This window comes from Anas platyrhynchos, chromosome 14 (genome assembly GCF_047663525.1).
Source record: "Anas platyrhynchos isolate ZD024472 breed Pekin duck chromosome 14, IASCAAS_PekinDuck_T2T, whole genome shotgun sequence".
Taxonomy (NCBI): Eukaryota; Metazoa; Chordata; class Aves; order Anseriformes; family Anatidae; genus Anas; species Anas platyrhynchos.
The window spans coordinates 16139962-16151516 of NC_092600.1; the positions used below are offsets into that span (position 1 = coordinate 16139962).

At 51.9% G+C, this 11555-nt stretch overlaps 1 protein-coding gene across 3 annotated transcripts in view; it reads right to left on the reverse strand.

Moving 5' to 3' along the window:
• WWC1 (WW and C2 domain containing 1) overlaps positions 1–4389 on the reverse strand; it is a 72057-nt gene extending 67668 nt beyond the window's left edge. The window contains exon 1 of one of the 3 annotated variants that reach the window (XR_005269313.2): positions 4098–4389. Coding sequence is in view for 2 of the 3 variants with exons in the window: in XM_027468387.3 (XP_027324188.3) it covers positions 4098–4216 (119 nt within the window). In the remaining variant the exon portion in view is untranslated. Of the gene's footprint in view, positions 1–1885; positions 1972–4097 lie in introns of those variants that run through there. The other 2 variants (XM_027468387.3, XM_027468388.3) reach the window with 2 other exon arrangements.
• Between the last annotated feature and the right edge of the window lie 7166 nt (positions 4390–11555).

Consider the following 11555-nt stretch of genomic DNA (forward strand, 5'->3'; position numbering starts at 1 on the left):
CGATGCGGGATGACACACACCTGACAGGGCGTTGGGCTAGCTATCAGTACAGAAAGGTAACAGCAGGCACGGCAGCAGCCTTCAGCTGCGTGACCCACGCTGCTGCCAGTGATGAAAGAAACCCACAGAATGCTTCGAGATTTTTTTTCCTTCCTCTCCTTACACTTACTGATTTCCACCTGCAGAAAAGTACGGCTCCTTTTATTCTCGATGCTTTTCAGTGCTCTCCCTTCACGTCCTTTTATTCTCGAGAACTCCCACACTTTACTTGGCTAAATTTAGCTTTATTCTAATGGCTGTAGTTATGCTATAGGGAAATAATCCAAGCAGCAGACATCTACATAGGAAATTTTAGCATGATGCTCACATTTTTAATTCCTTAATACAGGAAGCTCGGAGACCAAGTGCACAGAGCAGACTGGGCATGGAAAGCTTCAACACCAGAATCATGCAGAAGAGACAAACCATGCTGCACATTTCCCATCAAGCCTGGAAGGCAGGCTTAGCAGGGCACAGCTAGATGATTTTGCTCTCTCTATATATAACAGGCCCAGCTTTTCTTCAGTCAGATCCTCAGGCTCAACAAGCTTGTATATTCATGAGCAAACAGGTGGCCCTAACTTTTATAGGAGCACGAAGTATTCTACGTGTGACAACGCATACATTGACACATACTGGCCCCAAACCCTGGCAAATCTCTCCCCCCTTCTCCTCCTTACCGAAGTTCTGCTTTGTGGGTTCAGAGTGAGAAAAAAACTCCATATGGAGTAGGAAGATGTCTCAGGGAGCAACTGCAGAATCTGGGATTTCATTTAACAAATAGCTCCAGCCCTTTATCAACAAGAGCCTTTGAAAAAAAAAATGAAGGGACACGAACTGAGGCACTGCTGCCTCCCCAAACTGAAAACACCTGTGGCTGCTTAGTCGCTTCATCAGGCTTCACTGACAGTGCTCTTATTTTGCTACCTCTCACCCTCAGCAGGAGTCCAGTGATTGGGGTAAAAGGAGTTCAACCAGCTCCATCTAAAACCCAGGACAACTTGCTTACACCACCATGCCAGGAGGAAGAGCCTGAGAACACAAAAAGTGGAGAATGGGGTGGGTTATCAGGCATCTTCAGGAAGCCTGAGGGTATAAAGGCGAGGAGAAGAGAGAAAAGGCAATCCTCTTCCAAGACAGCTTGGGGCAGATCACATTCCCTTAAACAGTGTAAAGAACCCAAACACAGAGCACCCACAGGCATCCAGATACCCATCTCTAACCCCGACGTCTGATGAAAGCAGAAACCTCACTGGGGGCACTCTGCTGGTGCAATTCCTGATTCACAGCCATGTCTGAGCACCGCCAGCAGCTGCTGCTCGTGTTTCTGAGGTGCCATCCTTACTTTCTATATGGTAACCAGCGCAGCACCCTATGACACCGGCACATCCCCAGGGACAAGGCAGCAGCTGGTACAGTGCTCTGCTGCGTGTCACCAAACAGCACGTGCTGGTGAATGCCTGAAAGATCAGGCTTGCCTTTAGAACTAGGAACAATGAATTTCTTCTCCTAGCTCGGTGAGGCTTGGCCCCCTATTGCAATGTATCCAAGTCCTGAATTATCTAATTTAAAACAAACTCAGGAAAAAAAAAAATAAATCTACTTCAGCTTCCTTTGACATGAAGAAAAATCAGAGTTTTTTCCCACCTGGTCACTAGAACTACCTTACACCTTATAATCCCAAATCCTTCCTTACAGGACACCTCCTTGATTCTTCTGTTACCCCGTAACACAGGTACAGTACTGCTTCAGTTACAAAATTCTTCTTATGCTTCATCTTTAGATGGTTTCCAAAAACGCTGTAAAATCCACATGCTTCCCAGGTCTGCCTGCAAGTCTGGCATACCCTGAGGTGGCAGAAGGAACAAGTGCTCCCGCAGGCAGTGGCTTCAGCCAGGCTTTCAGGAGCACGAGCATCACTCAGCTCAGTGCTGGGAGACAGCAAGGTGCTCCCGGGTGGCAGCCACTTCATCCCCAGCCAAGTCTAACAGCCCCTTTTAACAACAGCCCATCCACCCAGGTGGTGAAACGAGCTACAGGAGAGCTGGAAAACCCCCAACCCATCACCTCATGCAGCCCCACTGTGACACCCATGAGCACGGCCACGTCCAGGCCGCTGCTGCAGTACCCGGCCACTCCACCTGCAAACCCAACTCCACCTACAGACACCAGCTGTTGTCGCAAAAATAGTGGGCAAGCCTATGCCCTCTAGCTAGGTGGTATCCCTGCTTGTGTTTTTTTTTTTTTTTTTTTCTTCCCCTCCCCCCCCCCCCCCACTGAATTAAGCTAGAATGAAAGATTTGGGGAAGGTTGAAAACCTGCATGCCCTGTCTTTAGCTACCCTTGTTGCTCGCTGAATAAACCCGTCAGGTGTCATAAAGGTACACTCACACTGAAACCTTGCCACTGAGAAGCAATGGGGTGCAGAACAAGTCCAAAACCATAAATCTTCCTCCACATCCCTGAAGCCTGCAGATTTACAACTGTGTTTCCTGGTATCTATTGCTTTGTGCTGGGACAAAGACAGCGTATATAGCACAGCAAACACACAGAACAACCTCTCCGCTGCAGCAACTTTACAGATTCTTCCAGGCTTCAGAATACCAAAACTCACAACGCACTCTTGGGCGATCAGTACATAAACCCACGTTCAGTACTGCAGCTACGACTCAAGCTGCTCAGAAATTCCTACCACCTGACTTTCACTGACAGCACTAATTAGTTAAAGAGAAACTTTTTTTTTCCTGCAAGCAGAGCAGAGCATCTCTGTAACTTGTACAAGGCCACGGTCCCGCAGGTGATGGGGGAAAGCTCTGATGCTTAGTTCTTCCAGTGCTGGACCAACAAACTCTTCAAACCATGAGGATTTCAGAGAGGCTGGGGAGTGTAACTCAACCTGCGTTCTCGGTAGCACTACTGGAAGATGACTCAGATGCAAAGCTCGTCAGGGCCGTGTGTATTCAGGTGTATTACTATGTGCACAACAAATATGTCATGTGATAGCACTTATCAAGGTATGCTTGAATATTCTCCTTTAACGGTGGTGAGCAGCCAACGTATCTGCGATAGCTCAGCACACACATGCAGAAGGCATCCATTCAGCTGATCCTGCCAGCTTTGACTCACTAACCAAGGACACAGCAGAATTTTTATACGCCACCATTAGCCCTGATAAATTTCTCTCGTCTTCATGCTCTGTAACAGAAGGAAGATGTGAAGAAAGCATTCCTAATTTAAGCTTGTATTGACTTTTATCAAGGTTAAAAAACACACCTTGAAACGTGTTCTCAGCTTTCAACCACAGCACTGAAACACCAGGTTAAAACGCGTTCCAAACCTCCAGCAGCCCAACAGGTTACATTTGTGTACAAGACACACAAGGATTATTCCTGGAATGCAGAACACTCCTTAAAATCCTGTAAATTCGGACAATCATTCGCCACCTGGCCCAACAAAGAGCCTTCCTACGTAGGACCAGAGAGAAGGCAAAGGACTGGCGTCCCAAAGAGTTGGACACCCCCAAACCATGGAAACCCCCAAAGAGCCAAGTGTCGAGGCAGGGGGAAGAGAGCAAAAACAACGCAGAAACCAGGCTGAACGCCCCGTACCGAGCACAACACCGGCTGTCAGGTGGGGGAACTCTCTCACATTCACCCACACGGCGCTGGGGGCTCAGCCTGACACTTCCACCTCTCCGCGGTGTGCCCGGGACGGCAGCGGGACCTGCAGCCGGCAGCTTGGGGAGCCCCCGGCCTCGGCGGGGAGCTGGGAGCCGGCAGCGGGGCTGAGCCGGCAGCGGGGCTGAGCCACCTGCGCGCCTCCTCCCTGCGGCTGCCTCCAGCCCGCAGCCGGGACGCGGCGCCACAAAGCGCTGCCGGGAATCCCGCCCGGCGCGGGGCAGCGAGGAGCCCGCAGCCCCCGATAACGCCGCCCAGCCCCGGGCAGCGCCCCCCGCACCCAGCGGCACCGGGGGAGCCCCCGGGGGGGCCGCACGCAGCGCCCCGAGGCCGAGGAGCGGGGCACCCCCCTCCCCCCGGCGCGGAGCCCCGTAGCCCCACCTGTCGCGGGGGTCGACCCAGCTGGTGGTGCGGCTGCCGTGGTCGATGTAGTACACCTTCCCGTCGTAGTCCCGCGCCTCCTCCCAGCCCGCGGGCAGCGGCAGCTCCTTCCGCGGCATCGTCCCCAGCGCGGGCCGCGCCGCCCCATGCACGCAGCGCTCCGGGGGCGCCGCTGCTGGACGTGGTGCGGGGCGGTGCGGAGCGGAGCGGGGCCGCGGCCGGCCCAGCCGCGCAGGGAGGCGCCGCGGGCGCTCGCACGCCGGCCCCGCGGCAGGGGCGGGCCGGGGCGAGGCGAGGCGGAGGCGGGGGGCGCCCGGCCCGGCCCCTCGCCCCGCCGCTTCCTGCACCGCCCCGGAGGCGGGCGGAGGGCGGCCGCAGCGCCCCCTGCCGGCGGGGCAGCGCCGGGGGCGGCCTCGAGGGGCGGCCTCGGTCCCCGCGGGCGGTGCGAGGCGGGGTTGGGGTTGGGTCGGCGCGAAGGGGAGGCGTGAGGGGGGCTGCGGGGGGCTGCGGGATCTCGGCCCTTCCTCGCCCCAAGCCGCAGCCTCGCGGTGGCCACGCGGAGCCACTCGCAGCGAGGGCGGCCATCTTCTGAGGGGTGGAGGCGGCTCGGCTCTTGCTGAGGAATATGAGGAATGTCGCCCAAAGTCTGTGTGCTGGTACCGAGCGCTCAACACGCCAGTGTCGGTGGGCTACCAAACACCGAAACGTCAATGTCAAAAGCTGCGATAACATAGTGCCCGTCTGTCAGCCCCCAACAGGTTTTTTCAGGTGTCTGAACTGAAACAGGAGGCAAAATGCATTTGAATTTAATTGACAGAAAATAAATGCATTTTTCCTGAAATACGTCATTTTGGTTAAAAACTCAGGCGCTGTTCAACCTGAAGGAACCATGTTTCTGTGAAGGGTTACTGTATCCTTCCAGAAAAAAAAGCACTTGCCTCTTGCCACACCCAATACTATACATCAGCTTTTATTGGTTTCCAAAGAACAGATTTTAAAAAAAAATGTTGAAATTGAGTTTGGAAGAATGGACTGTTTCACTCTTGCAGTACCACAAAGTTTTTATTTTTCTCCTGTTTCCCACCCTACATTCCTGAGGAACAAGGCTGGGAGCTGTGGCACTGATCGGATGTCAGGGATCTTCAGTAGTCACACTGAATAAAGGTTTCTGACATAGAAGAAAGTTAAATTCAGCCACCTTCTGTCAAAACCTCGTGCAGGTGATTCTGGATTTGAGTCAGATGTTAAATTTCAAGCTACCTTTGCCATACTATTCATTAGCAACAGCATTAGTAAACATAACACGTTCTTCGTGCTACCCTAAGCACTGAAAAAAGAGAGTCAAATCCTGCCATTAGCTTATTAAGCAATATTACTAGTTTTTATGAGTTCATGGGATAAAATTGTGTATGTAAGGGAAAAATTAAGAAAGCACAGTAAGACAAGGTAGAAAACAGCAGGAAACCCATGTGTGACTGCAAGCGGGGAGGCTGCCCCCAAGCAGCCAGCACTGCCTGGCCAGCCTGCACCTCGCCTCGGGGCTGTGGGACCAGTGCGGGTTGGCTGCACTGGGGCAAGGCCTTGGGGGGCCACTGGTGCACTGCATGCACCATCACCAGCACTTTGTGTGCCCGCACTGAGAGCTTTATCTTTCAGCAAACAAGCTTGCAGTGAGAGAATAAATCCCTATCGGTGACCTCCATGTTCTGCAACATTTTTTTCACCTAAGCCAAATCAGGACCTGATTTATTTATTTATTTATTTTCCAAAACACGTGCCCCCGTCTGTGCAGGAGAGCCACGTGCCATAGAGCCACATGCCCCCATGGCACTGCAACCTTCTGTTGGGCTTGCTGGGGCGGCCGGGCCTTATTCCGCCTGGCAAGCAGCCCATGGTCTGTACAGGCAGGGAACAGCCACCGTGCATGGCCTTGGAAAGCGAAACCTTCCCAGGTGTCAGTTCCGGGGCTGTAAAACACCTGTGTGACACTTAGGCCACAACGGGCTTGCCAAACCCTGCTGCAGACACTACACAGGCACTCCCAGAGTGGCAGTGTGCGCCCAGCCCAGGGCCAGGGGAATAAAACGGCCCCACTGGCGGCAGCCAGCAGCTCCAGCAACGGGGCTGGGGACATCAGCTGGTGGAGAACTGTGAAGGGACAGGTGCCAGTGCCTTGGCAAGTGGCCGGGTGAGGGACACTGGGTTAGCTCTGGTCTACTGCGTGCTCATAGCAGGGCTTGAGGCACTGCAGTAGCTGTAAGCCTGTCCTACCTACTGGGACTACTCTTCTGTGAAGTGATCCGAGGGAGTTGGAGTTGTTCGGCATAGGGAAGAGAAGGCCCCATGGAGACCTTACAGTGGCCTGCCAGTACCTGAAGGGGGCCTACAGGAAAGCTGAGGAGGGACTCTTTGTCAGGGGGTACAGAGATAGGACAAGGGGTAATGGCTTTAAACTGGAAGAGGGTAGATTTAGACTAGATATTAGGAAGAAACTCTACACAGGTGAAGAGGCCCTGTCACAGGCTGCCCAGAGAAGCTGAGGATACCCTATCCCTGGAGGTGTTTAAAGTAAAACCTGACTGGATGGCCAGGTCCAGAGAGCAGTGGTGAATGGAGAGAAATCCAGCTGGCAACTGGTCATGAGTGGTGTTCCCCAGGGCTTGGTGTCAGGGCCCATCCTCTTTAATAACTTTATTGATGATTTGTACTCTGTACTTGGCTCTGTTGAGGCCACACCTTGAGTACTGTGTTCAGTTTTGGGGTCCTTCACCGTGAGAAGGACATCGAGGCCCTGGAGCATGTCCAGAGCAGGGCTAGGAAGCTGTTGAAGGGCCTGGAACACAAGTCCTATCTATGTGGAGTGGCTGAGGGAGCTGGGGTTGTTTAGGCTGGAGAAGAGGAGGCTCAAGGGACACCTTATTGCTTTCTACTACTAACTGAAAGCAAGATGTGGGGAGCTGGGGGTCGGCCTCTTTTCACAGGTAACTAGTGATAGGACTAGAGGGAATGGCCTCAAGTTGTGCCAGAGGAGGTTCAGGTTGGAAATGAGGAGACATTTCTTCTCAGAAAGACTAGCCAGGCACTGGAACGGGTTGCCCTGGAAGGTGATGGCATCACCATCCCTGGGGGTGTTTAAGGTTTTAGGTTGGACCTGGTGCTTAGGGACGTGGTGTAGTGGGTGACATTGGTGGTAGGGGGATGGTTGGACCAGATATCATGAGGGGCCTTCCCAACCTTAATGAGTCTATGAAAACCAGACTGGATGGGGCTTTGAGCAACCCGGTGTGGTGGGAGTTGTCCCTGCCCATGGAAGGGGGTTGGAACTGGATAGCCTTTAAGGTCCCTTCCAACCCAACCCATTCTCTATGATTCTACAGGTCTCCCGATGATGGAGCCAAACCCTTCTCGGTGCTGGCACAGGGCACAACATGGGCAAGGGCCCCAAGCCATTGTGCGTGTCTGTGCAAGCAGCAGCAGGGCAGGGCCCGCCCGTCTGTCCAGCAGCAGTTCTGCAGGAGCAGAGCAGGGACGTGCCCACCACAGGTTCCCCAAGGGGAGAAGCCACTTGTACCAGCGATGGACAAAGTTCTCCAGGGTTCCTCCTCACCACACATCTACAGTTGGCTTGCAGAAGCACTCAGCTTCATCCAGACACAGACTTGACCTTGGCTGGTGGAATGGTGCCATTTCCTGCACGTAGGGAGGATCTGAACCCCCCTACAGTGGTGGGAGCAAGAGGCTGACCGCTGTGCAGCAGCAGTGGTGGTGCTGGATGAGCTTGGGGGCACAGCCCTCTGGGGTCAGGCAGTGCCTGGAGCAGCCTCACTGCTGCAGCAGAAAAAAAAATTAAATAAAGTGCAACGAACCCCACCTAGTTACTTTACAGCACAAATCAGAGACAATCGAGAAACAAAAGTCCATTTGAAGTGGCTTAGTTTCACTGGGAAAATACTCAACAATTGGCTGGGACGTTGGGGATCACTTCATGCTTTAGTATCCAGTAGCCACTCTATGGCTGCTGCTCGCCCTCACCCAAGTGGCCGTGCAGTCCCCAACTTTGCCAGTAGCATGGCCACCCACCCACCTACGTCTCGAGGGCTCCCAGCACTTTGCTCTCCAGCGGGGTGAGCTCTGTGGCCCCAGGAGCAGCCCTACTCAGCTCCTCGAGGCACTCGAGGAGGGAGCCCCGCTGCCTGTTGCGCCCTGCGGGTGCACGGAGCAGGCAGCAGCTGGGGCACAGCAGGGGCTGGCCACCCCCCATAGGGGCGATGCTGGGCCCAAACATGGGGCACTGGCTAGCATGGGCAGGGCCGTGTGGTGCCGTGTGGGGGCCGGAGACGAGCAAGCTCATCACTGGGACAGAGATCCCTGCCTGGACCCCGTGCCCCCCTGCTAACACACCTCCTTGCGTGGAAAGGAATTTATGGAGATGTGGCACTGCGATCCTCGGCTGCTGGAGCCGGGGTGCAGGCCAGGGCAGCTGTGACACCCACTGCAGAGGGGAGTGTGTGGCCACACCGTGTCCCTCCCTCTCAGACCTGCATTGCCCACAGAGCGCTCTCACAGCCTGGAAGACACAACCTGCCTGCACCCAGCCGGACCCCGGCGCTGCTCAGGGCCATGGGAGGCAGCAGGTGCTCTGGGGACAGAACAGTCGCTGCAGGATGTCCCCAGAAACACGGGTGCCTTTGTGTTGTTGTGGGTCAGTGAGGGTAATTCAGCCTCTAATTACTGCAGACCAGATCTACACGGCTGCCCCCATGGACTGGACTGCTGGGGAGGCTCAACCCGGCGAGCCAGCGGGGCACCAGCTCCCTGCGGGTCTCACAGTGATGTCTCCGGCCTCCTCCAAGCACAGCACCTGCTGGCCCACTGAGAAACCCAGTGTTGTGACAGGTGGAAAACCTCCTCCCAGGAGCCGTGTCACCAGCTTTTTAGTGGCCTGCCTTCCCCACACAGGCAGAGACCAACCGTTAAGATGGGAATGGCTTAAAAAAACAAAACCTTACAGCCCACAGAAGCAAACAGGTATCTGCTTTCTACCTGTACTACCATTTTTTGACAGGTGAAAATGTGATTTATCTGATAATACTGATTTATAGCATTAAGTAATGCTTGTTAATATTTTACTTTCATTTACATGATTTCTTCACTTAATGAAGTTGGCAGGGGGGAAGCTATTTGCAACAATTATGAGAGCTGGGCTGTAGCAGAATATGCAACAGTACAGCCAGCACAATTCTCCTAGCAGATTTTCTTTTTATATGCAATTACAAAATTAGACTAAAACCTGCCAGAAGCTGTCATCTAAAGATGTAAAACTTCTGTAAATATAGTTTCTCCAGTAGCAACGCTGTTGAGCTGCTGTAACACAGCACAAACAGCATTACTGCATACTATCTGCCACCTTCTGTACTCATGATGGCTTAACTGCCACTTCCATTGTAAATCCTATTTGTCAAGGATTTATAAATTGGCTGCATTTACTTGTCTCACTCTGAAAGCTGGCTCACACCTCTCTCCTATGGTGCTTTTACCACTTCAATACTGCTTTTTGAGTTCTCGGCTCAGACGTTCTGCAGCAGAAGCCTGACTTTAGCCCCAGAACAATTAAATCCTCAGCAGAGGCTAAGACACTGCCCTTATTTTAACCAAGAAGAAAATAAGGAAAACCCTGATCGATTCCATTCAGTATGTGCTTTGAAGAGCTGCTGCAGAACTTCTAGAAAAGGACTGATGGAAACTGGACTGTCCCCAGCGGGTGACCCCCTGGGGCTCCCCGCTCACTCACTTCTGCTGGCGGCGCGGGGAAGCTGGGCAGGGCTGGTGGCAGCGGTGTCCCCGGGTGCTGGAGCTGGCCCCGGGTTATGAGCTGCAGGCTGCACGCAGAAGTAGGGCAGGGAATAGCCTCAGTGGAGTCCGGCACAGGGCAGTTGGATCTAGGAGCTAAGTATATTGCAGGGGCTTTCCGCGGAACCTGTGCTGTCACACATACGCTCTGGAAACCATCAACAGACCTGGATAAATTGTCCCTGTTGAGTATTTAGCTACATGACTGGTCCACTTTCAAAAGTTGTTTAAGAATACCGTGATGATGCACGTATTGTTTGCAAAGGAGCTGGGTAGGGAGCCTTTTCTTTCTAAAGTGCATCCCCTGCAAATCTATCCCAAAATAATTAATATTAAAAATGGTACACTGTTTTTAGTTTAAGTTTCTTTTTGCAGAAGGATAAAGTAGCAGAATCTCCAATTCTGACCAGTTTCAGCTTTACGAGGTTGGTGACAGAACAAAGGACATAGAGGACTGTGCAGTGGGTTATCACTTCCAGTCTCTCAACTACAAGAAAATTTCTATTCCAAAGAATAACCTAAGAAGCTTACCAGCATGGACCAAGGAATTCAAGAAAATGGTGACAGTGAAAGTGTTTCCACCTTGTGATTCCATGTTTTATGAACCAAAAGCAACTGATGACAAAAGTAATTTTTATGACTACCCACCTAATACTTCCCTTCTTGAAGAAGTTTCACTTGTTTACAAGTCTGATAATGTAACGGCACTTCAAGCCCATCAGCACAGAACAGCCTCTGCAGTGATGGACATCCAGGACTTATCTGAAAACACCCTGACTTGTCCTTCTGAGGGAAGAGTGCTTGGGCTTCTAGTGCATGCACCGCATAGGGCGAGCACAGGACAGGATGGGGTTTGTTTGCTCAGCAAAAATCAGATGCAGTCTTGGAGTACTACAGGTGTTAACAGCACAGCCACTGAGCTGTTCTGCTTTAAAAATGCCCTGGAGTGAATTAATGCCCTGGAATGAATTAATGCCCATAATCAATTCAAGCATCTCTGCTGATATCATGAATCATTAAAAATCTCATCTGCAACCCCAAAAGCAAAACTGTTCTCAAAATTAAATAGAGCTCTCTGAGTACATACTTAAATGAGATAAAAGCAGCAGGGCTCCTGCTGATGGATGGCTCCCTTTTAACATCATCAGGAGTGACTGCTTAGACGGTCTTTGATCTTACCTCCGATTTTTAAATGTGGTAGAAGCAAGCAGTGTCACAAAGAAGATAGATTTTGTGGCGGTTTCTGTGCTCACAGCAAGTCCTTCCATGTTCCATTTAATACAGTGTTACTGAATTTTCAATCTGTTTGAAACTACTTTGGAGCAATTAAACTAATTCCAGGATTGTAACCTGGCAGTCTGACGGTTACTAGTCACCAGGCGTGGAGAGGGAATTTCTAAGAGCATTTACCAATTTTTTTGCTGTCCTAAACAGAATTTCAGGTTGTGTGTATGTAGTTTTTGCTTACCCAGAGGTCAAAAGAACATCCCTCTGTGGAATCCATGCTACAACGATCACTGCTACATAGAAGATGCTGCATGTATGAGATGACAGTGACACACTAATAATTTTTAATTTTTAACAGATTTCACAATGGAAGACAAATAA